This window comes from Carassius auratus, chromosome 40 (assembly GCF_003368295.1).
Source record: "Carassius auratus strain Wakin chromosome 40, ASM336829v1, whole genome shotgun sequence".
NCBI lineage: Eukaryota > Metazoa > Chordata > Actinopteri > Cypriniformes > Cyprinidae > Carassius > Carassius auratus.
Genome location: NC_039282.1, coordinates 17,229,034 through 17,255,043, shown reverse-complemented (window position 1 = coordinate 17,255,043; position 26,010 = coordinate 17,229,034). Strand labels below are relative to the sequence as shown.

Sequence of the window (26,010 nt, the reverse complement as noted above, 5' to 3'; positions counted from 1 at the left end):
CTGAAGTCTTGACTAATGTGATAGTGTGTCTTTAGTCCAGGTGTATTTCATCCCTCTACCCCTCCCTGCCTCCCAGAGAATTCGTAAATTTGACTGCCCCACCATTCTTTGAAACACTTTTATTAGCCCATAAACACTGGCCTTTAAACTATGATAAAATACCACTGAGCCCAACCTTTAGAGTCATTGCCCAAGGGAAGTCCAATTACATCACAGTATATAAAACACTGGGAGTGATTGTGGCCATATTCTGTCTTGACTTTGAAGTATACTAAACGGCAGACCTTAGAGAGCTTTCAGACATTGGTAATTGACTTCAAATCCACTTTTTGTAGGTAAGATGCTACAATGGTGTCAAATCGATCATTCTGATGGATAACCGAGTCCATATGGTCTTAAATAAAATTTTACCTGACAAAGTGAAAGAGAGCTGATTTTTATGCTGTTTTATAACAAAGTTCGGGAGGAACAGTCGCAGTTCATTAACCTGATAAACACAAGTGGAGACCAATCAGTAATCAACTCATGACAAGGTATAAATAACAGCAGAACCTATCTCTGTTCATTGACGGTTTTCAGCATCCCTCCTCCACCCCATTTCTCCTCACTTATAGATCCATCTACTCTTACCACAACCGGGGGGAGTACTCTGGGTTCGGGCCACATCCCGAGCTCGGAGCCCTCCACCCGGACAGCATGCCAAATACGCATAAACTTACGGTATTAATATACGTAGATGTGAACTCGTGAATTTCTCTCTCTGGCAGGTGATGTATGACTTTTTTTTTAAAAGAACCAGAAAAAGAGAAGAGATTGACTGTTACTTGGCATCTTTGTTCAGATGCCTCAAAGAAAACAAAACGAATCCACACATCGATGCCTGTGTCAGACAAAGACTTCATTTATTTTGAAGCACAAAGAGCGGCCATACACAGCAGCTGCACAGATATGAGACGGATATGTGTTCAATTCCTCTCTAATAGCGAAGCATCTGTAGCGTTAGACGGTGTTCTTGAACACATGTGATTAATATTCAGTGAAATGCTTCTCTACAGAGTGACCTACATTTCTATAACTCTCATAGGTTTATCACAGCAAGTGATGTGTGGAACAACACACACACACACACACACACACACACACACTCACAAACGTATGCAGACACACACAAATGCAAAGCTTAGTCTCTTTAGAGGCCGACATGTTGTTCCCATTGAACAGTTCAGAAATACGACTGATGTTACCAGGTTAGTTCACCCAGAAATCCATATTCTGTCATTGTTTACTCAACTGAATGTGATTTGAAAGTCATACAATCTTAACGTTATCCATAGCTCTGGAATGTTAGATCGAAATTTAAGTCATTTGCAGAAAACACAAAATGTGCACACTAACAGAGTGGAATGAGATTTGAGAGCTACATTGGAGATTTTCAGCAAATAATGGTTTAAATTTCAGTCTGTTCCTTAATTATACCATAATATGTCATTTAAGGCCTGGTTCACACCGGACGGCGAAGAGACGCGGAACGGAAAATCACGCGCGGTCCGGCGCCTGTCTGTTCACACCAGACGCGTATACTCCGCGGCGGTCGACAAGCGCTTCTGCTCAGTTGTTCTTTATTCAGAGCACATCATGGGTAAGTAAATAAACTCATAAAATGAATACACCATGTTTCTGTAACCAAGAAGTCCACCCACTCCCGTTTCTCTGTGTGCATGTGCGTGCGTGTGTGTGTGTTGTTTTTTTTTATTTTTTTTAATATTTTTTTTCTAGTCTGTTTAGATACACAAATATGATCGCATTTGTCACTCGCGGTATTTTAATGTGAAAATTGCTTATATTTTGACAAATGACCGGATTGTCTCGTGTTTCTTGGTGTGACTTCCTGCCGGAATTGACGCGAATCGCTCGCGGCTCGTGCAAAAAATAGACCAGATGCCGAAACTGGCGCTTCACGGTGCGGGCCGGCCGCGGCACGCTGCGGCGCTCCGTGTCTGGTGTGAACGACACCATAGGTTAACATGGGCGCCGATTCTGCGCCACTTCGGCGTCCGGTGTGAACCAGGCCTAAGTCATATGAGACACTTAATGATAGTTTTATGGTGCTTTTTGTGCGCATCAAAGTCCTAGTTCCTAAGCAAGCCAAAGTAAATTTCATTTTTGCACTATTTAGTTTGTCCACAAGGTGGCAACACTGCCTTTGCCTGTTGTTTCACAGTCAACAACACCAAACAAACTACTTTCGAAGACAACAGCTAACATTTTTGTTTCTCATAACTTTTAGATAGATAAAGCACAGACACTGGAAAAGGATGAAATTTCCTTGTGCACATGTTGACCACCTGTGTAAAATACTAGAAAAAGAGTTCAGCTGCACATGTGCAAGCACGCTTTATGCCTTACCTTACTTTATGCAAAACAGCTGCTTGGACATTTAACAAAACACCAAATTTTTTTGCTCCACATAACAATGACAACCATCTTGTTTTTTGAGTTTTAACGACATTAGGGTGAGTAGACGATGACAAATATTTACATTTCTGGGTGACTTATTAATTTAAGAAAGTAAATACGTAGGCTACAGAAGACATGTGTTAGTAAAGGTAAAGGACACAGGTTTGCGGCACTATGGTGAAGTGAACTGCTCCTGCGGTCTCGTTCTCAGGCCGCAGACGTTTAGACTGTGGGTCCGAATAGGGGCTTTGAGCCCGGCAGTGTTACAGCTGATCAGAGGACAGTGGTATAGCGCCCACTCTGGTACCGTAGTGGTACTGTGTTATTTTTGTGCTTGGTCTGGGTTCAATGATCGAAAGATTGTCAGGAGGAGGTGCCCTGAATGTGAGCATTCCTACGAGCTCTACATGATCTATCCATACGTGCGCACACATGTGTACATTGTATATTCAAATATATATTCTTCATCACATATGAATCAATACATATATGAAATAATTTATGTGTGCATATAATCTATATAATATACAAGAGAAAAAAACAACAACAACAAAAAAATAAATAAAAAAAAAACAGCAGGTGTGACACAAATGACAATAACAAGCGGTCCCACCAACAATAACAGCAACAGTTATTCACTGTTGGACATACAAACATTTTTATTTATCTATTTTTTTTTTTATTAAAGGGACAGTTCATCCAAAAATTTAAACTATGGTGTTTTTTTGTTTTGTTTTGTCATTATATGATAAGGGCTACATACAGAATGTTTAATATTACCGCTTTTTGTGTTCAGCATAAAAAAATTAAATAAATATTTGGCAGAAATATTTGGAATGGAATGTGAATGTGATTTTGGGTGAACTGTTCCTTTTTAACCACATGCATACATTCAGTTGGAGAGGAGCCAAAAACGTTAAGAATGATCTGCAGAAAGTGTCTCGTTTTGCTAAAACAACTCACTCAAGACAGACTATTGCAAGAGGGCACGCACGGAAAGACGGATACAGTTACTGTTCACGTGACAGGACTAGAGGTCTACGTACAAGACACCGACCCATCAACTCCTCCCACAAATTTCTTGTCTCCTCTCTTTCCTTTCATAGCCATGGTCAGGAATCAGCTTCATCATCATCAGCATCCGCAGCATCAGTGAAGTCGTTCAAGTCACGGCTATGCATTTAACAACACTGAGAAGAAATAAAGCCAATATTATATAGCAAACATTCTGCACTTTGGTCATGTCTGATGCTACAATCACACTTTCATGAGGAAAGTCACTGCACCTTACCTGGACTGCTTCAGTTCTCTGCTATAGGAGTCTCCTTGGCTTTATGGGGAAGAATAATAAAAAGAACAACAGTTAAACATTTTCTTATAAATGACCTGTATGTGTTAGAAAACATAGTACTGAATCTCACTCTTGGAGACCACAAGGTTCTCTGCTTGAGCTTCTTCATCTCCTGGAGCCCTGAGAAAATATAAAATGTGAAAAAAAATAATAATAATTACAACCGCTGTTTATAAACCAATGCAACACGTGACAGAGAATCAAAGAGACTGTTTAGGTCTAACCTGGACTTCTGGTTGATGCTGCAGCGGCATCTGCGGCCTGCAGGGTGCACACAAGAACAAGGATTTAGATCAAACCGATGGATGGCAAAACCATACCAACCACATGTCAGGTTTCATATTGTGATAATGACTGGGATAATAAGGATTATAATCCATTACATATGTTATTCTTGTTCATTTATATCTCTGCCCCTGAGTGTGACGTATAGTCATGCATCTCTATTTCAAAATAAAACTTTGTAGCTCGGTTTAGCTATTGTACTCTGATTTATTTTGTTTTGCAGGCATTTTTTTGCATGATTTAGATTTGAATGAAGAAATTACAAAAATAAATAGATACATAAAAAGATGTTTCTTACTGAGAATAAGGAGCACTCCCAGAGCAAATAGCACCACAGCAAACGCCAAACCCCAGATCCTCAAACTCTCATAGTCTGGTAAAGAAATTAAGGATTTTCATTTTTGGAGTGTGTTTGAGAATGAGAAAATAAATAAATAAAGATTATTAGTTCAAAAACCAGTTTAATTGTATAATGTAACATTCTCGGATATACAGAGAGAGAGATAGAGAGATAGAGAGAGAGAGAGAGAGAGAGAGAGAGAGAGAGAGAGAGAGAGAGAGAGAGAGAGCCTGTAGGATGGGATTTTAAATGGTATTTTATCAGGAAGTGACATCAGAAAAAAAAAAATAATAATAATTACTACATGTTATTGAAAAGTTATGAAGAAGTTATTTTAGTTTTTTATTTATTGTTTAAAAATAAAATAAATAAAACATGATTCAATTATTCCGAAATATAACCTGGAATATGCAGAATTCTATGTAGATTGAAATGGCAAGTAACACATTGAATTAAACATATAATTTTGAAGTAGGGAAGACTGAAACAATATTTTCTTATAAAAAGTATACTCCTTTAGTATAATAATTATTTTATTTAAAATAAAACAAATCTTTATCATTATTATTATTATTATTATTATTATTATTATTATTATTATTATTATTATTATTATTTCGATATTTGTCACTATATTGGTCGCAATTTTAGCATGGGATCTGGCTGAGGATTATAAAAGCCATTATTTGTCTTTAATTATATATATATATATATATATATATATATATATATATATATATATATATATATATATATATATATATATAATTATTATGATTATGATTATTATTATTATTTATGATTATATGTCATTCTCATGCATTTACACATTTGCAACCTTGTGGTTACCTTAACCTACAATCCCGCAGAACCTCAGAAGCCAATGTTAGTTACTAGATATCTTTAGCAGATTTATTTATTTATTATTATTATTATTATTATTATTATTATTATTATTATTATTATTATTATTATTATTATTATTATTTACAAATCATATTCAAAGCATTTATTTTTTATTTTTTTCAAGGAAAATCCCTGGAGCAATTTTCTAGGTACCTTTTTTTTCAAGGTACCTTCATCAATTGCAACTGTTGTATAGTTCCCACCATCCATGCTGAATGTTAAGCTGAATTTAGTTTGTATCAAACATAGCACCCGCCTGCACACCAAAGATTAAAGCTTTGGACTCTTAAACTACAAAATAATATGACCGCAGATTGCAGGTCTTTCCTTTTGGAAAACTCGAGGCATGATGTTTAAACTGTGGAGTAGCTCAGAAGTGGCTTGCCTCTAGCCACTCTCTAAAAGAGGCCGAACCTGTGAAGTCCTGAAGTGGTTGTTGATGAGCCTCTTAGTTTCTTCCCTGACAGCTGCCTTTCATATCTGGTTGAAAAGCTTGATGTAGCTAGTATCTGCACTTATAGTGGTTTTACAACTTTTCTCTTTCTTTTCTAATATTTCGTTTCTTTATAGCATAGTATCATTTTGAAGTTCCCAAGGAGTGTGACTGATGACCACATGTTTGTTGTGATCTTTTTTCTTGAGACTTCACTAAGGCCCTATTTACTCCTGGTATTTTGATTGACAGGTGATAAGACGGTCCTTCACAGTTGCCTAGGATGCATCAAGACGTGTTAGTGTTTACACTACAAATACGGAGTAGTCACATGCTGCAAATCTGGTTTGAGTGGATTGGTTTTGAAACTCACTTTGACCTTTATTTTGCACCTAGACACAGTATATTTAGTCAAGTCAATCAATTTCAAAGGACTATTTACAATTTGTCAGATACAGTATTAAACATTAAACAGTATTCTAGAGATTAACAAAATACTTTTATTTGTTACTGTATATACTGCAACTAAAAAAAAAAATAAAAAAAATAATTCTAGCTGTTTGAGAAGCATGTTCCTTATAACTTGACATGATCCTTGTAATGTACGTAAATATTGACCTGTGAACGCTTTTGTAAGTATTGATTCTTACCATATACAAATGGTTCCAGTCCCTTCTCTTTTCCATCTGATGGAAAACAATCAGAAATTACACATGTAGCTTAATATAAGTATGGTAAAATATAAAATGTAGTGATGTGGTAAATTAAATAAAGCATAACTTGCCTTGGGCAGCAGAGTCAGTCAAAGCTAAAAACAGAAGATCAACACAGAGAGCAGAAACCATTATGAGAAAAGAGAAGAAAACAATAATGGATCTTTAAATTCACAAAACATTCAATAACTGGAACAAGAGTTATGTTATTTGTTTGTGGTCTTGTTGGGAAAGATCTGAGAGCCCTAAGCTAGATGCAGTATTGGCAGAAATATGACATTTTCTAATAAAAGTGAAATCTGATTCAGACATAATAACAAGGGTTTTTGACAGAGTCAATACTGTATATCAAACTCTATGAATCCATTAGACTAAATCGATGCATATGAGACAGGAGGGAAAAATTATAAAGATTAACATCTTACAGATTTCTCTTCACTGTAGTACTAAAGAAATATAGTTTAAAAATGATTTTCCAAGCAATCTAGGATGAGATTAATCTTAATTTACACTGTATGTTACAATAGAGATGATTATATAGACTATAATCACCATCGAACTGGAATGAGCATTTGAGGAGTTAACAGTCTTAAATGCAAGCATGACAGTTTATTAAATCAAATCATCTATTAAGACGTCTCTTAATATGACATTTGATAGCTGGCAGTGGATAATTTCACAGGTGAATATAGAATTACTCCCTCCCCCGCTCTTCACAAAAGCTCGATTGATTATTTAATTTGACTTTCACAAAGGACATATTTCTTTCTTTTACACAGAATGTACAGTATAATACACAAACCATGAGAGACACCTGAAGGTAGCGTGAAAAGGAACACGACACACGTACAACCTTTGATGGAAAATAACCGGTAAATTACCATTTTTAGATCATGTGTGAACAGGATCTTTAATTTCTGGCAATTTTCTAAGATGAGAAACTGCGAAATTACCTGTGAAATGCCATTTTTTAAGCTATGTGTGAACAAAGCATAAGATTCCAGATATATGCATGAACAAAGTCAGGCACTGATATCGTACTCGGTTACTAACGTAACCTCGGTTCCCTGAAATACGGGAACGAGTACTGCGTCGAAGACGCATATGGGAAAAACCCCCTTTTTCTCCTGAACTGAAGCCTTATTCAATCACGCAGTGAAACTGCACAGCCATTGGATCGTGCAGTGCTATTAAAACAAACCAATGGCTTGGCAGCGGTGCTGCACGAACCTATGGCAGCGAAGCCCGCCAAAGCCCGCCAATATGGGCGGGGAATCTGGCTATATATTGGCCGCTTCGCCACAGGAATTCAGGTTACTTCGACTGAAGCGACGACTGAGTTGTGCAGCCTTTTTAGCATGGCAAGGAACGCAGTACTCGTTCCCGTATTTCAGGGAACCGAGGTTACGTTAGTAACCGAGTACGTTCCCTTTCAATACTTCACTCGTACTGCGTCGAAGACGCATATGGGAACCCAGTTCAATCACGCCATGCTAAGAAGGGAGGACGACCAACGCAATCAAACTTGATTTGTTAAACCAAGATATGATAATAGCAACTAGGGGCAGAATAAGCTCAATGAGGTTACGTCTGGCCTAGCCTGATCATCCCGTGTTCGTATCGCCTCAGTAGCCAAGGGACCGAGTGCATACGAGTAGAGTTTGAGCCTTGGGCAAGAATGGCCAAGAGCATGCAAATGAGGAACAAGAAGGTGACCTTCACACAGAAAGTACCCTAGCATGAAGCGCTGGGACGTCTAGATTGTAAAATCTAGCAAATGTGGACGGCGAGCTCCAGCCAGCCGCCTCACAAATTTCTGCGATAGTCACACCATTAGACCATGCCCAAGACGAAGACACTGCTCTCGTCGAATGGGCTCTTACTCCAATTGGGCTTTGCAGGCCCAAAGAAGAGTAGGCTAGCTGGATTGCATCCACAATCCACCTTGAAAGTCTTTGCTTAGAGACCGGTAACCCTCTGGTGCGGTTTCCAAAGCATATGAAGAGCTGTTCTGATCGTCTTATTGGTGCAGAACGCTCTATGTAGACTTTTAGAGCCCTCACTGGGCAAAGTAGATTCAGCCCTGGATCCTCCTCTGTGTTTTGTAACGCAGAGAGGGTGACCACTTGTGCTCTAAAAGGTGTGGAGAGCACCTTTGGCACATAGCCATGCCTCGGTTTCAGGACGACCCTCGAGTCGTTAGGCCCGAATTCTAGGCAATTAGGGCTCATCGAAAGTGCTTGCAAATCACCCACACGCTTAACAGACGCTAGTGCCAATAGCAGAGCGGTCTTTAGCGACAGGGCTTTAAGGCCTATGGACTGTAGCGGTTCAAAGGGGGCCCCCTTCAGGGCTCTCAGCACCGTGGGCAGGTCCCAAGAAGGGACGGTGGGAGGGCAAGGCGGATGAAGCCGTCTGGCACCTCTCATAAATCGGACGACTAAGTCGTTTCTGCCCACCGACTGGCCTGCTATAAGGGCGTGTGATGCCGCTATAGTTGCTACATAGACCTTGAGCGTGGAGGGGGATCGTCCCTTCTCCAAGAGCTCTTGCAAAAATGACAGTATCACTGATACGTCACAAGAGGTCGGGCTCTCACCATGGTCTGAACACCATGTGGAGAACACAGACCATTTGGAGGCATAGAGGCGTCGTGTAGACGGAGCTCTAGCCTGTGAAATTGTGTCTAGCACACGCTCAGGGAGTCCCGCGGGCTCCCGTCGAGCGACCAAATGTGCAGAGACCACTTCTCTGGGTGTGGATGCCAAATCGTTCCGTCCGCCTGAGAAAGGAGGTCCCGTCTCAGGGGAACGGGCCATGGGGCTGCAGTCAGCATCTGCGACAGGTCGGCTATCCAGTGCTGATTTTCCCAGAATGGGGCTACAAGCAGAACCCTGCATCTCTGGTCCCTGACCCGCCTGATTACTTGGGGAATCAGAGGGACCGGAGGAAAAGCATAAAGAAGACGGTTGGGCCAGTCCTGGGACAACGCGTCCTTGATCTTGGAAAAATATATTGGGCAATGAGAGTTGTCTTTTGAGGCAAAGAGGTCTATTTCCACTCTGCCAAAGACCTCCCATATCTTCTGAACCGTCTGCGGGTGGAATCTCCACTCTTCTGAGGAGACTCCGCTTCTTGACAGCATATCCGCGCCCTTGTTCAGCTTGCCCGGAAGATGCACTGCTCTCAGGGACCCCAAATTGCTTTGGGTCCATTCCAGCAGTCGCGACGTCAGTCTGAAGAGACGCGTCGACGACAGCCCACCTTGGTGATTTATATAAGAGACCACCGTCATGCTGTCCGATCTGACCAGCACGTGGTGGCTCTTTAGGTCTGACAGGAAGCTCTGGCAGGCTCGTTGAACTGCAATCATCTCGAGGCAGTTGATGTGAAGCCTGCTCTCCTCTTTCGACCATTGGCCGAAAGCGGGTTTCCCTTCGCACAGCGCGCCCCAACCCTTGTTGGACGCGTCTGTGGAGATCACTTTCCTTCTGCAAACCATACCAAGTGGAGCACCCCGTTCCATCCATTGCATGTCCCTCCAAGGGGTCAGGGCCGAAATACAGTCCTGACTCACCTTGATATTCAAGCGTCCGTGACGCCATGCATGAGGTGGAACACGTGGTTTCAGCCAATATTGGAGGGGGCGCATACGAAGCAGCCCGAGCTCCAGCACCGGCGATGCCGCCGCCATAAGACCCAGCAGCTTCTGGAATGTCTTTAGGGGTCGAGAAGCACCTATTTTGAAAGAGGCCGCAAGTCGCTGTAGAGCCGCAGCGCGCTCCTTCACCATTGTTGCCCTCATCGTCACTGAGTCTAACACTGTTCCCAGAAACGATATACGCCGGCTGGGGGACAGTGAGCTCTTGACAAAGTTCACCCTGAGCCCCAGGCATTCCAGATGGCTGAGGAGCACAGTTCTGTAACCCAATGCCTCCCCCTCTGACTGAGCTAGAACTAGCCAGTCGTCGAGGTAATTGAGAATGCGGATGCCCTTCTGCCTGAGAGGGGAGAGAGCCGCATCCATGCACTTTGTGAACGTGCGAGGCGCCAGAGACAGCCCAAAGGGGAGGACCTTGTATTGGTAAGCCACGCCCTCGAAGGCAAATCTCAAGAACGGCCTGTGACGGGGGGCTATCTGGATGTGAAAGTAAGCGTCTTTCAGATCCAGCGAAAAGAACCAATCCCCTGAGCGTATTTGCGAGAGGATTTGTTTCAATGTGATCATTCTGAAGCGCCGTCTCATGAGGGCACGGTTCAGATGTCTTAAATCGAGGATGGGGCGCAGCCCACCATCCTTCTTGGGAACCAGGAAGTAACGGCTGTAAAACCCTGAGTCGCGGTGTGCTGGGGGAACGATTTCTATAGCTCCCTTCACCAGCAGATTTTTCACTTCGGCACGAAGAACGTGAGCGTTCTCGTTGTGCACTGAAGTGGTGACCGCCCCGCGAAAGCGTGGTGGCCGTCGTGCGAACTGAAGGGAATAGCCGTGTTTTATTACTCCCATGACCCAATCTGATACCCCGGGAATGGCTTGCCATTGTGAGGCCCGGATGGACAGAGGTTGTATTAACTCGAGTGATTGACCGCCGTGGGGGGACATAGCACTCGTGAGTGTTGTGTGAGGAGAACTGCTCTTTTTGTGAAGGAGTGTGTTTTTTATTTTTTGCACTATAACAGCGCTTTGCTGTCTGGGCGCTAACAAGGGCCCATTGTTTGCAGCAGGAACAACTTCGTCGACATCTGGAGATGGACGGCAGAACACACGGGGCAGTTTGGGGGGTGGTCCGGCTGTGGCGAGACTTAGCCCCCTCCTCTTTCTTTCCTGTCGATCAGGATGACGGCGGCGGCGCAGGGTCCAGCACTATCTTGGGCCGGGGTCCCATGCGCTTGGGATACTGATTCCGTCTGGTGGCCGAGCGAGAACGGTGTCGAGGCTCGGGTTTCACCGGCTGGGCTGCGGTGGTAGCAGCTGGCGCTTGCTTAGGAGGCTGACGAATCGGCACCTGTCTGGGGCGACTGGCAGCAGATGAAGCGCGCTTCGGCAGGAAGTGTCGCATTGCCTGGGACGACTTCTGCGCCTCTGTGAAACGCTCGGCGAATCCCTCTATCGCCGGGCCAAAGAGGCCGCTGGGGGAGATCGGTGCGTCTAGGAACTGGGCTCTGTCAGCATCCTTGATCTCCGTAAGGTTGAGCCATAAGTGGCGCTCCAAGACGACCAGGTTAGCCATCGAGCGCCCAATGGCCTGGGCGGTGCTCTTGGTAGCACGCAGCGCCAAGTCTGTTGCACTTCTCAGCTCCCTGAGTGTGGCGACATCTGGGCCAGACTCGTCGGTGGCGGCGAGAAGTTTGGCCTGGAAGACTTGAAGCACCGCCATAGAGTGGAGCGCCGCGGCTGCTTGCCCTGCCGATGAGTAGGCACGCCCGGCGAGCGCCGACGTCGTACGGCAGGGTTTGGACGGATGGTTGGCCTTGGCTTTCCATCCAATAGCTGCTGGCGGGCAGAGATGCACGGCCACAGACTCGTCCAGCGGCGGCAGCCGTTCGTATCCTCTTTCATCAGCGCCGTCAATTGAGGTGAGGGCGGATGAAGATGAAGTACGCAGGCGCGCTGAGTAGGGGGCGCGCCACGATTTAGTGAGCTCGTCGTGGACCTCCGGGAAGAACGGAGCAGTTCGCTGACGAGGGGCTTGCTGGCGCCCCGGCAGAAACCATTCATCCAGACGGCTACGGGCTGGTTCCTCTGGAGGAGACCAATCCAGACCCAGCTCGTCCACTGCCCTGGAGAGAACGCGGATAAGCTCGGCGTCCATCCCGAGTTTCGAGCGGTTTGGTTCAGATGACATCGAGGGGGCGGGGTCCGGCGAGCCCGACAGCTCCTCAGCATCTGAAGCGGCTAGAGACATGCTGTCCTCTAGCAGTTCCTCCTCAGTCCCTCCAAACAAAACCAGATCACTCGCGGCAGCAGAGGGACACTGGTCTGGCTGTACAAAGAGGACTGGGGAATCCCCTCTGGGCGGAGAAAACGAGGCACGCGGGGGCTGAGCCGGCGTGAGCTCGCTTTCATCCTGCTGCTTTAATCCTCTGCCCCGCCTTTTCTTCCTCGCCGGCTCGCGGGAGGAAGAAAAAGGGAGGGCGCGAGGAGCGAGATCGCTCTCTGAAAAGAAAGCGATTCGCGAGCGCAGAGAGGCGATATTCATGTTCTCGCAATGAGAACATGAATTCCCCGCGAGTGCTGTGTCAGCGTGGGGTTTCCCCAAGCACGCGACACACTCGCTGTGCCCGTCATCAGCGTGCAGAGGGGCTCTGCACGAGCTGCAATGACGAGACGGCATTTGCAACAACGCCGTAGAAAAAGGCTCTTTTAGAGAAATTTGCTCTTTCAATATATCTCACCGGATGGCCGCAGGGAAGCGATGAATCTGCGGTGGGGACCGGCAGTCGCGTTCCAGTGCGAGGCGTGTCAACGGCGAGCAGTTCAGCGGAGATCAGCGAAGCGATGTGACGTCGTCGCTGAAGGAGAAATAATCTGAATTCCTGTGGCGAAGCGGCCAATATATAGCCAGATTCCCCGCCCATATTGGCGGGCTTTGGCGGGCTTCGCTGCCATAGGTTCGTGCAGCACCGCTGCCAAGCCATTGGTTTGTTTTAATAGCACTGCACGATCCAATGGCTGTGCAGTTTCACTGCGTGATTGAATAAGGCTTCAGTTCAGGAGAAAAAGGGGGTTTTTCCCATATGCGTCTTCGACGCAGTACGAGTGAAGTATTGAAAGGGAACTGCTTTGGACCAATTCTAAAATTGTGAAAGGGATGACACGGTTACTAAACACTGTTTACAGTACTGTCAGTCAGAGCTAATGCTGAAGATTTTGGCAAATTGGACAATAGTGAAACTAAAGCACTTCTCATCTGGATCCACAAAGAAATGTCACAGCCTTCAAAGGTAATTTTAGATGACTAACATCACAGAGTTTACTGGTATTTTGGCACTGATGTTTACATACTTAAAGGTGCAGCCACATTAGCAAAATTTTGGAGACATTTTGTGGACAAGAAAGATCCATTGTTCAATATCATACTGATGCTGGTCAGAAAGCAGTAGTAAATGCTACTCCATCTGAAAGCACTGCGAGTTTGTTCTTTGCTTATAATGTATATTTGAAAAAAGCAACACTCGTCAAATTTCTTCCAAACATGAAAAGCATTTATGAAGCATTTGTGATCTTGTCCACCAAAAGGCAACATTTGATATGCTTTTAATCTCACTTCGTAATGTTAGTCAACTGTTTGAAATAAAATACTTCTGTGAAATGATGTGGCTTCTTACACAGAATAAGACACGCAGCATTATTTCATAGTATTCTATCCAGTCATAAAGGCTATGTCGATTAGCATTGCATTATAAATAAATTTTATTACATCGAAATAACCCATATATAGAATTCTTTCTTTTTTTTTTTCCTGCTGCGTGGCATATTTGGAGTTTCATTGCAATAAAAAGTGTCATTTTTTTGTTTTGGCATTGATTTTGACTGCTGATCACTTTCAGAAGTTGTAGTGATGCTTTCTTTTCCAAGAAAGAATGTCAAACATACATTAGTCATATAATTTTTAGCTTTTAAATATTATTTAAATTGATTTCACACACTTGATTTAACATATCAAATTTTTCTTCAATATTGCTCAGTCCTATTTTAGATTGTTCAAATATTCTTAACACTAATAATCAAGATGCCTACCATAATAATAAACAAGATGCATTAAGAGCTGGGGGGTGAAAACTTTTGAACACGATGAAGATGGACAAATTTGTCTTATTTTGTTGAAATATTTTTTTTTTTCCATTAAATTCTGCCCTTCGTAAGCAACAGAAGATACTTGTATGTTTCCCGGTACACAAATTAAGTACAATTTACCTTGATCTTCAAATTCCAAAGTTTTCACCCCCCAGCTCTTAATGCATCTTGTTTCCTTCTGGAGCATCAGTGAATATTTGAACCTTTTTTAATAGTTGTGTTTGAGTCCTTCAAATGTCCTCAGTCTGAAAAGATGCATCTCAAAATCATAAAGTCACTGCTGGAAAGGTTTCAAATGTGCAAAGAAGCTGGAAAACTGAAGAATCTGCAGGACCTTAAAGATTTTTCTGAAGAACGCTGCTCAGTTTAACTGTTCAGAACAAACAAGGGACTCATGCACAACCATCACTAAACAGAAAGACAGTCGTGGATCATCAGGTAACAGAACACAGTATTAAGAACCAAGGGTTCCCAAACTTTTGAGGGGGTTATTTTAATAATTTCAGTATTTTTTTTTCTTTTGTGGACTAAATGTTAATATATTTTATGTACAATATCTTACTCAGGACAGTACTAAATAAAAAAATAATATGCATTTAGTATGATCTCTCTTATTTTTTGAAAATTACTCATATTTTCAGTTGAACATGATAAATATTGGACGGGCGAGGTCCTTAAAATATGTATTACAAATTACACAGTGTTCATTCTGAAATCTGAATAAAGATTTATGATTTGTATGCAAGAGTGTGATCTGTCTATTTTATGGTAATTTGCCAAGTTTAATGTAAGAAAGCGACTACTGAAAGGAAACAGTGAATGAAGGAAGAAAAGAAGGAAAAAAACAAAAAATTAAAGGAAGAAATGGAAAATGGAGGGAGGAAAGAATGGATGAAGGAAGGAACCTTGTGATTGCAGTGTGAAAGAAAACCAGATGAAAACTAGTCTGACAGTGTGCGGAGGGTTTGTTGACAAAGCTGAAGAATACATTTTTTTTCCAGTGTATAGAGCTCTGTGAGTATGAATCTAGTGCAGTTTCACATGGCCTAATTATGGGTAGGGTGGAGTCTCTCAGAGGACTGAGATGGATGAGAGTGTTATTTAAATGACGCCCTCATTTCACAAATTAAGTTTGTTTGGTAAAAGCAGGACAGCAATTCACAGACATGTAGAAGCACAAATACAACACTCTGAGCTTAAGATGGGACTTTTGAAGAACTACAGAGAGCACAAACACATACACGGACACACACAAGTTCATGTGATCCCTGTTTAGGAGAGGTCACTGATCAAATTCTCAGTTCAGAACACTAGGTCATGTGTCATGTCATGGCTTTCTCCCCATCCTTTTCCAGTTCTTTCCAATCCCACCGGACACGGGGAGGGATTGGAATGGAATGGAGGGAGGCACTTACCAGACACATAGACTAGAAGGGAAAAAAGGAAGACCAGAACAGTTTCCATGGCAACTGCAAAGGGAAGAGAGAGAGAGAAAGAGAGAAAGAAATAGTAAATAGTCTGAAAATCTGTGTTAGTGGGTTACATGCTTTCCACATTCAGAAAGACTAGAAAGTTCTCACAAGCTCACTGTATAAATATATATAATCATGATTATGCTTTGTCCTTGACTGGCATATTTCTGGTGTACATATGCAATATTGCTATAGCAGAGTCAGCCTGACAGCATCGGTTGAATTAAATCTCCCTGTAGACTCATAAATCACAGACGAACATCTTGTGGGTTTTGAAATATGTTACATGCATTATTGTTTTTGCTATTCTGTGATACACTATTTTAATAATAAAGTTTTCATGCAACAGCCAGGATTTGTGTGGTATGCCAAAAATCTTTTATCACATTTTGAGTAATTCGAAAGGCTATATATTTTACAATATAAAAAACAAACACTATATTTCAGAAGTTTGCAATCAGTAAGAATATTATTATTTTATTTTATTTTTCAAGCTTTGAATGCTCACCAAGTTTGCATTTATCAATAATACAATAAAACAATAACATTGTGTACTATTACACTTTTAAATAACCATTTTCTTGTGTAGTATATTTTCATTTATAATTTAATTTATACTTTAATATATTTTAACTTTCTGTTTTAACTTTTTATTTCTGTCATGCAAAGCTGAATTTTCATTGTGCTGCTTTGTTTCAGGATTATTTAATAATAACAATAATTATAAGGCAATTATTATTATTATTATTATTATTATTATTATTATTATTATTATTATTATTATTAATAATAATAAATTCATTATTATATTTTTTTTTCACAAACCTGGTAGTTATGATTGGTTGAGTAAGTTGAGTGTGTGAACAAAAAGTAAGTGTCAAAATTAACAGAAGAGGATTACACAATGGTTATGTCAGTAAAGCTTTAGTAAAGTCTTTATTGATAGGCAGTTTGAGACGGCTGATATTCAAGCAGAATATATTCTGTTTCAATTTCAACTGAAAGATAAGAGTCCTTATATATTTTAGGTGCTGACTGGTGTGGTGACATGACATCATTGTCAAATGATAAAGGGCCTTAATTTATTCTAGCTGCTGCAGGTTAGCATGATTGATTATTATTATCACTCTCTAAGATGCATCAGTTTAATGTCATGATTCTGCCCTCGTGTCCTTGATTTTTCCTAGTCTTGAGGCAGGATCATGACAGACCCGTGTTTTGTGTACAAGCACATGGCCTTGTCTTTGGGCCATGTGCTTGTGTTGTCTCGTTCCCTTGCCCCGCCCCCCTTGTTATCCTTGTCTTGTTGTGATTGCCTTATCTGTGCCACCTGTTGTCTCTTGATTAGTTCCCCTATTTAGATCCCCTAGTGTGCTCTGTCTTTTGTCGGTTCATTGTTCCTCACCTGTGATTGTGATTTGTACCTGTACCTCTGATGTGATTGTTTCCTCAAACTGTTCCACGTATTGCCATCCCTGAAGAAGTCTTTGTATACCGTGAGTGTTTGTTTATAGTTAGTGTTCTCCTGTCTTGAGTCTTTGTTTATCTCGTCTAGTCAGTCTATTTAGTATTTGCTGTATCTGCCCTAGTCCTGTTTTCCCCCTCGTGGGTTTTGTTTTCCCCTTTTTGTGAATAAACCCCTTGTTTTGTGATTCCCTGTCTGCACTTGAGTTCCTCCCTTGCCTAACCCTGACAGAATGAACCGACCAAGATGGAACTCAGCAGACAGGAGGCAATGCTGGATGTCATCAGCCAGCAAGCGAGATGGTTTTGAGGGTTCTCGCCTAGTGGTGTTCCGGGGGACCAGGGGAGGTCGTTCCGGAGCAAGCGGTCGAGAGGAGGAGCCACAGAGGTCCCCTCCACCTACCCAGCTGCCAACGATTCCAGAGGGTCGTATCCTGGCCGTGGCCGCTCTGGGGGATCAGGCACATCCCTCACCGAGCCCTGAGGTGCCTCCCACACCCGTCGGTCTCCCCGGGAAGCGAGGGAGACGGTTTTCGTGGGAGTCTGCCTCAGAATCGTCGGCGTCGGAGTCAGCCCTGCCAGAGACCGAACTCCCCCAACCCGTCTCTGACCCAGCGGTGACCTCTGCACCACGGCCAAGGAGGAAGAGGAGGAAGAAGGGGTCTTCCGGTCCTGTGACTTTGTCTCCTCCTGCAGTGGTGAGCGTGCCCGAGCCAGCAGCGGAGAGCGCTGGCGTGCCCGAGCCAGCAGCGGAGAGCGCTGGCGTGCCCGAGCCAGCAGTGGTGAGCGCTGGCATGCCCGAGCCGGCAAGGAGAGCAGTATTCAAGTCTGCAGTCGTGAGAGCGGAGGAGAGAGCCGCGGCCGACTCTGCAGCAGAAACTCTAGTACAGTCTGTCTCCTCTCGTAAGGAGATGCCAGTTATCTTAGCTGCTAAAGCCTTCTCAGAGTATTTGTCCCGTCTTGTCCAGATTCTAGAAGCCCCAGTCAGTCCTGTCTTGTCCCCAGACCCTGTCCCCAGAAGTCCCCCGTGTCCAGCCGTTGTCTCCCCGTGCCCTGTAGATGTTGTCTCCCCGTGCCCTGTAGATGTTGTCTCCCCGTGCCCTGTAGATGTTGTCTCCCCGTGCCCTGTTGATGTTGTCTCCCCGTGCCCTGTTGATGTTGTCTCCCCGTGCCCTGTTGATGTAGTCGCCCCTCGTCCCATAAGTGTTGCCCCGCGTCCTGTGTCTGCCCCTGTCAGGTCCTCTGTCAGTTGTCCAGAGACCTCTCTCCACCCAGACCTGCCCGGACCCCTCGTCGTCAGCCTTCGTCCCGTCCTCCTAAAACTCCTGCCCCACCCACTCACCCTGGTCTGTCCCCCATGAACTTTGTGGTCCCACCCCCTCCCCTTCCCTGTTTGTTTTTTTTGATATGTCACCCTAACCCTTCCATTGTGTATTCATGTTTGCCTTTGTTATTATTTGTCATGTCTTGTTGGTTTGTGTCTGTGTCCCAGTCTGTTATGTCAGTCATGTCCCGTGTTTGATGTTCCCTTGAGGAGCGTCTGGAAGCCGCTCCTTAAGGGAGGGGTTCTGTCATGATTCTGCCCTCGTGTCCTTGATTTTTCCTAGTCTTGAGGCAGGATCATGACAGACCCGTGTTTTGTGTACAAGCACATGGCCTTGTCTTTGGGCCATGTGCTTGTGTTGTCTCGTTCCCTTGCCCCGCCCCCCTTGTTATCCTTGTCTTGTTGTGATTGCCTTATCTGTGCCACCTGTTGTCTCTTGATTAGTTCCCCTATTTAGATCCCCTAGTGTGCTCTGTCTTTTGTCGGTTCATTGTTCCTCACCTGTGATTGTGATTTGTACCTGTACCTCTGATGTGATTGTTTCCTCAAACTGTTCCACGCATTGCCATCCCTGAAGAAGTCTTTGTATACCGTGAGTGTTTGTTTATAGTTAGTGTTCTCCTGTCTTGAGTCTTTGTTTATCTCGTCTAGTCAGTCTATTTAGTATTTGCTGTATCTGCCCTAGTCCTGTTTTCCCCCTCGTGGGTTTTGTTTTCCCCTTTTTGTGAATAAACCCCTTGTTTTGTGATTCCCTGTCTGCACTTGAGTTCCTCCCTTGCCTAACCCTGACATTTAATCTGTCACATTACTAACTATATTTAAAGGGGGGGTGAAATGCTCGTTTTCACTCAATAACCTGTTAATCTTGAGTACCTATAGAGTAGTACTGCATCCTTCATAACTCCAAAAAGTCTTTAGTTTTATTATATTCATAAGAGAAAGATAGTCTGTACCGATTTTTCCCGGAAAAACACGACCGACTGGAGGCGTGACATTTGGGCGGAGCTAAAGAATCACAAGCGCCAGTAGGCTTTTGCGTTGAGAGCGTTTGGAAGCTGTGACCGTGAGGGAAACAACATCATCCAAAACAAACCATGGCTAACAGTCAGATTCAGCGTATATTTATGATCCAGAATCAGATCCCGAGGCTGAAACTGAACGAGAGCAGCAGCAGCAGCAACGACTCGTTCCGAGTGGGGCTCGAACCTGGGTCTCGGCATGGGAGGCGGACGCACTAACAAGGACGCAGAGATATTTGAAGCAGTTTTACTCACCGCCTGCGGTTCCAACACACGATCGTGACCCTTTTCGTTGGGATTGCATCATCCTTAAGAAATAAACGATACGCAAATCCGTCGTCAAACTGGGCCTTGTTTGTAAAACAAGCATTTTCGAAATGCAGGGAACAAACACAAACACTTGCACAACTCCGTTGATTCTCTGTAAAAATAAACTCCATCCACTGGTCCCTTAATGCTGTTTTTTCTTTGGTAATCTGTGCAGGGTTGTCTTGCCCTTGCAACCAAAAACACACTCCTTTTGTGACATTTCGCGACGCTCTCACTCTGATCAGTGAATGTCTGTGGTCTCAGTGCTCTGCTATACGGGAGCGTGCGCTCTTCCGGCAGACGTGCCCTTAGGACCCATATAAGGAAATTCCGCTCCATCTAACGTCACACATAGCCATACTCGAAAAAAACTTTCCGAAACTTGTGACAAACCGGAAGGAGTATTTTTGAAACAGAAATACTCCTTCAAACATACAACTTAATTTTTGAAACTTTGTCCATGTTTAGCATGGGAATCCAACTCTCCCATGAAAAAACTCAGTATGCATGAAATAGCATTTCACCCCCCCTTTAATATATAAATTTCACTCACCCTGTAACCTGTGTCCTATGATATCATTATATATAAATTAATACAATTTTAACAACTCTGATACTAAACCTTCCAGGGTGATCCCATTAGTATTTTACATTACATTATTTTCTATTTTGATAGACAGGGAACTATATTATACAAAACTACTGTAATATACAGTCTATTCATTTCCATGAATTCATTTTTCTACAAACTCTAAGTATTTGTACATCTATAAAGTTGTTCATATGTACGTTTTTGCATTTTAGATGCTGTCAATACACGTATATTGTACATTAAGAATCTATAAAAACCATACTTCACATACAAATCTGCATTGAAAACAAGCTTGCTTACTGTCTCTATCTGTCTTTTACATGTTTCCCAGTTCTTTGAATTTCTGTCAGTGAGTTCTATACCATTTGTTATAGGAGGAAAAACATATTTGTTCAGCGTCATGGGCAGACGTTGCTGAATTCTTCCAGCAGTCCCACAATCCCTATAACATCTTTCAGGGGTCCAAGCAACACCGTGTCATTTACTAGAACATTAAGCATTGGAGAGCCATCAAAAATAATATGATACGGTGTAGAGGAGATTAACTGCCCTTGAGCACAGGAAGGACATTCATCCTTCTTCTTTGACTATTTTTTAGACATGTATTGTATCAAGGGAACAATATTTTTATATAGACAGTTAATTTACCAAATCACAACACACTCATTGCCCTCAGCTGTCCAAACTTTTGACAACCTATCTATCACTCCCGCATGTGAAAGTTCTAGTTCCTTTATAAACAAGCCACAGAAAGCAATCTAATACATTAAAAAAAGATAAATGACCAATTTTCACAAACAAAACAGACTTCAAATCATCTTTATAAAATGACAGATCATGGATATTTGTTTAATCAATATGGGTGTTTTCACACAAAAGAAAAATACATTTTTAAAACTAAAAATTTCACAGAACTCTGCTGCTACTCAAAATTGTAAAGCCAATTCTGTCATCGCCCTCCTGCTGTTATGTAGGGCACAATCATCTCAAAATAGTGTCATGGTCAACCTGTAAAGTGAAAATGTTTAATGCTTAATGTTTAGAGAAATGACAACTGAATGTGTCAAAGAGGCTTTACAGTAAACAAAGAGGCAGAGTGGTTGTGTGGTATCACTTTTATAAAAACAGTTCAATAAACAGAAAGTTACTTAACTTACATTTTAGACACAGTAACTTTAGACACTTTGCTCCACCAATGAAAATAGTTTCAAACAAAGTCAAAGCAGAGCCATTTCAACACTGTTTTTAAGATTTCATGCAGTTGTGGTGTTTTGCTCATGATGATTTTGAAATGAATTAAATTAATAAAATTAATTATAAAGACAATCACATACCACAACCCACTGGTCTAACGATTTAACCTGTATAAAACAGTCTGTAAAATCTCAACAATTATGAACAGACACACAGTTCCTCTTCAGGAACTCGAGCTGTGTCAAATGCTTTGGGGAATGCCTTTGGCAAGACCGACTCTGAATATTGTGTGCAATCTGTCCAATGGATGGGCGTGATGTCACGGGCAGGGTGACGTAGCGACCAGGAAGCTATAAAAGCATGTGCAGCGCAGCTGGCTTCAGCTTCTTGTCTTGCAGCAAGTGCTCTGTGTGTGCATGTCATTCTGTCTTGTCAGTCTTATTTATTGTCGTCTGAAGGGTGAATCCAGACCGCGTTTCAGATTGTGTGTTCCCCCCTGCTTTTATAGCTAAACATCAGAGGCGGGGATACACACAGTCTGTGAGTGGTCTGCCCGGGATCAAAGCACGCTGTGTATGATTTCACATGTGGATGCTTCGATCCCGGAGGGCTCTCTTCGATAAGTGAGCCTTCGCCAGCGATCCTCACTGTACTGGTCCTGGTTTCGCCGAGGCAGAGTGGAACTGGCATTCGTTGGGCTAGATAGATCTGTTGGAGGGAATGGAGACGGGCACATCCTTATCTCCTACCTTACCCATCAGATCTGGGTTCAGAAGCCCAAGCTTCAGTTCTTCCCCCCGAGCATTGGGCTAGACACTCTGCCTTTCTTTCTCCAGGGAGATTGACCGAGGGCGGCGGCGAGTTTGCAGTTGCACAAACATAAAGTTGCATAAGCACCAGTTTACGTCAAACAATATTATGCCTAAACATTATATGGGCAGCGTTAATGAGCAGCGTGCTCATACAGTCGGCTCTCAAGAAAATAAGGGGGCTGATTGTGCTTCTCCACATTTCTGGCGGACGGGCTGAAGACGATTCTTCCTATCTCCACCCGTGTTCCCTATATCTCATTCTTGAGGTTCGGAAGCCTGCGGTTCTTCCTCCTCTTCCTGTGGACTAGCTGCGTCAGCTATTTAATCTCTGAAGGGGTTAATATTGTTTGTGTGACTAAGCTATTCGCGCGCTGTTGAGGCAATGTGTGTATTACATCATTTTGATGTGAATCTTTCCACATCCGACTGCTTGTCTGGTTGTTTAAGATCCATTTAATAAGGAGGAGTTAGATATAACACTTCGATGTGAATTGTATCACAAGTCAGACCGTGCTACTGATTGTTTGACTGCATTAAATTCTGAGGAATATAATGACTTTGAGAAGTTAAAGGGGGGGTGAAATGCTCGTTTTCACTCAATCTCCTGTTAATCTTGAGTACCTATAGAGTAGTACTGCATCCTTCATAACTCCAAAAAGTCTTTAGTTTTATTATATTCATAAGAGAAAGATAGTCTGTACCGTTTTTTCCCGGAAAAACACGACCGGCTGGAGGCGTGACGTGTGGGCGGAGCTAAAGAATCACGAGCGCCAGTAGGCTTTTGCGTTGAGAGCGTTTGGAAGTTGTGACATTATCGTGAGGACAAAACCAACCAAAACAAACCATGGCTAACAGTCAGATTCAGCCTTTTATTTATTATCCAGAATCAGATCCTGAGGCTGAAACTGTACGAGAGCAGCAGCAGCAACGACTCGGTCCGAGCGGGGCTCGAACCCAGGTCTCTGGCATGGGAGGCGGACACACTAACAAGGAGGCAGAGATATTTTAAGCAGTTTTACTCACCACCTGCGGTTCCAACACACGATCTTGACCCTTTTTCTTTGGGACTGCATCATCCTTAAGAAATAATCGATACGCAAATCCGTCGTCAAACTGGGCCTTGTTTGTAAAACAAGCATCTTCGAAATGCAGGGAACAAACAAAAACACTTGCACAACTCCGTTGATGCTCTGTAAAAATAAACCCCATCCACTGGTCACTTAATGCTGTTTTTTTTTTTTTTGGTAATCTGTGCAGGGTTGTCTTGCCCTGGCAACCAAAAACACACTTCTTTTGTGACTTTTCGTGACGCTCTCGCTCTGATCAGTGAATGAATGTCTGTGCTCAGCCTCTCAGTGCTCTGCTATACGGGAGCACGCGCTCTTCCGGCAGACGTGCCCTCAGGACCCATATAAGGAAATTCCGCTCCATCTAATGTCACACAGAGCCATACTTGAAAAAAAGTTCCGAAACTTGTGACAAACCGGAAGGAGTATTTTGGGAACAAAAATACTCCTTCAAACGTACAACTTAATTTTTGAAACTTTGTCCATGTTTAGCATGGGAATCCAACTCTTTAACAGTGTAAAAAACTCAGTATGCATGAAATAGCATTTCACCCCCCCCCCCCCCCTTTAATATATCACTTCAATGTGTACTTTATCACAATCTAGCCCATGTTTACTTGTCTGATTGTTGGATTCCATTAGATTCTGAGGAATATAATGACCGTTATCTAACTTTGAGAAGTTCAATATATCACTGCAATGTGTACTTTATCACAATCCACACCTTGTTTACTTGTCTGATTGTTTGATTGCATAAAATTCTGAGGAATATAATGACATTTATTTAACTTGTGAAGTTAGATGTACTGGAGGGACTGCTGAGCAGGAGCAGCCCCCTCCGCGTTCAAACAGGGCGTTTGCCGCCCGTGTTCCCACATCTCCATCCTTCCACAACACAGGAAGTTTATAAGGTTTGCTTTTGGGGGCAAAGCTTACCAATATCGAGTACTTCCCTTCGGCCTTGCACTCTAACCCCCGCAAGTTCACGAAATGTGTAGATGCGGCTCTGGTTCCTTTGTGTATGCAGGGCATCCGCATTCTGAATTATATCGACGATTGGTTGATTCTAGCTCAGTCAGAGCAGGTTGCAGCTCGGCATCGAGATGTCGTTCTCGCACATATGGGGGAGCTGGGTTTGAGACTGAACTCCAAGAAGAGTGTACTTTCTCCGGTTCAGAGAACCATGCCTTTGTGCATTAGACATGTGGAAGAAACATTGGTTCTTGAATCAGGACCCGGTGTAATGCTAGCAACAGAGCATTCCTCACCGATTGGGGTACGGTCATGAGTGGCCACCCTGCTAGTGGTCTGTGGAGCGGTCACCATCTGACATGGCATACCAGTTGTCTAGAGATGCTAGCTGTGCATCGAGGTTTGAAATATTTCCTCCCAGTCCTGAGAGGTCACCATGTGTTGGTGCGCACCCACAACACATTGGCGATTTCTTATACCAGTCACCAGAGATCTGCGTTCGCGCCTCTTGTACAAGCTGGCACACCAGATCCTTATGTGGTCCCAGGACAAACTCCTCTCGTTCGGAGCAGTGTATATTCCTGGGAGATTTACTGTGGGTGCAGACATACTGTCGTTTCCTCATCGAGGAAACTGTATGCCCTGAGATGGAAACTCTTCAATCCACTCGACACAGGAACGACTGCTGCTGGAGTTACCGACTGAAAGGGAACTGTGTTTTTTAGGTGGGAATTACAATTAAAGGAATAGTTCACCAAAAATGAAAATTATTTCATTAATTGCTTGCCCTATGTCATTCAAAACTCGTAAGACCTTCGTTCATCTTCGTAACAAAGATTAAGATATTTTTGATGAAATCCAAGAGCTTTTTGATCCTGCATAGACAGCAATGCAACAAAAATTTTCAAGGCCAAAAAGGTAGTAAGAACATCATTAAAATAGTCAATGTGACATCAGTGGTTTAACCACTATTTTATAAGGCTTCGAGAATACTTTTTGTGCACAAAGAAAACAAAAATAATGAATTGAAATAGTTGAATAAAGTCATTTTCTTTACACATAAAAAAGCATTCTTAAATCACGGTTGAACCACTTATAGACGATTTTAATGATGTTCTGACGACCTTTCTGGGGTTTGAATGTGGTAGTTGCATTGTTGTCTATGCAGCGTCAGAAAGATCTTGAATTTTGTCAAAAATATCTTAATTTGTGTTCTGCAAAGATGAATGGTCTTACGTGTTTGGAACGACATGAGGGTGAGTAATTAATGACAGAATTTCTATTTCTGGGTAAACTAATCCTTTAAAATTTAAGGATGGCCATTGGAAAACACTGGAAAATACAGTAATTTTTGAACAATATTCTGAATAAAAACATATCATGCAGTGTTTGGATTGACTGGATTTGCTGTATGTAGAGTAACTATATTAAATGCAATTATGTCTCATAATGTTGAACTCACTAAAGCCAACATTTCACAGCTATTGTACCTTTAGCAGACC

The 26,010-nt window shown here is 42.8% G+C and overlaps 1 protein-coding gene across 1 annotated transcript in view; it reads right to left on the bottom strand.

The window, feature by feature from the left end:
* Window positions 1–877: 877 nt before the first annotated feature.
* Window positions 878–26,010, bottom strand: part of LOC113058735 (FXYD domain-containing ion transport regulator 6) — a 30,687-nt gene continuing 5,554 nt past the window's right edge. Inside the window, exons 2-9 of the mRNA XM_026226908.1 lie at window positions 15,699–15,752; window positions 6,557–6,580; window positions 6,423–6,458; window positions 4,392–4,466; window positions 4,033–4,069; window positions 3,879–3,928; window positions 3,749–3,787; window positions 878–3,647 (exon numbers count right to left, since the gene is read on the bottom strand). Of these exons, the coding sequence (XP_026082693.1) occupies window positions 3,759–3,787; window positions 3,879–3,928; window positions 4,033–4,069; window positions 4,392–4,466; window positions 6,423–6,458; window positions 6,557–6,580; window positions 15,699–15,747 (300 nt within the window). The 5' untranslated portion in view covers window positions 15,748–15,752 and the 3' untranslated portion in view covers window positions 878–3,647; window positions 3,749–3,758. The remainder of the gene's footprint in view (window positions 3,648–3,748; window positions 3,788–3,878; window positions 3,929–4,032; window positions 4,070–4,391; window positions 4,467–6,422; window positions 6,459–6,556; window positions 6,581–15,698; window positions 15,753–26,010) is intronic.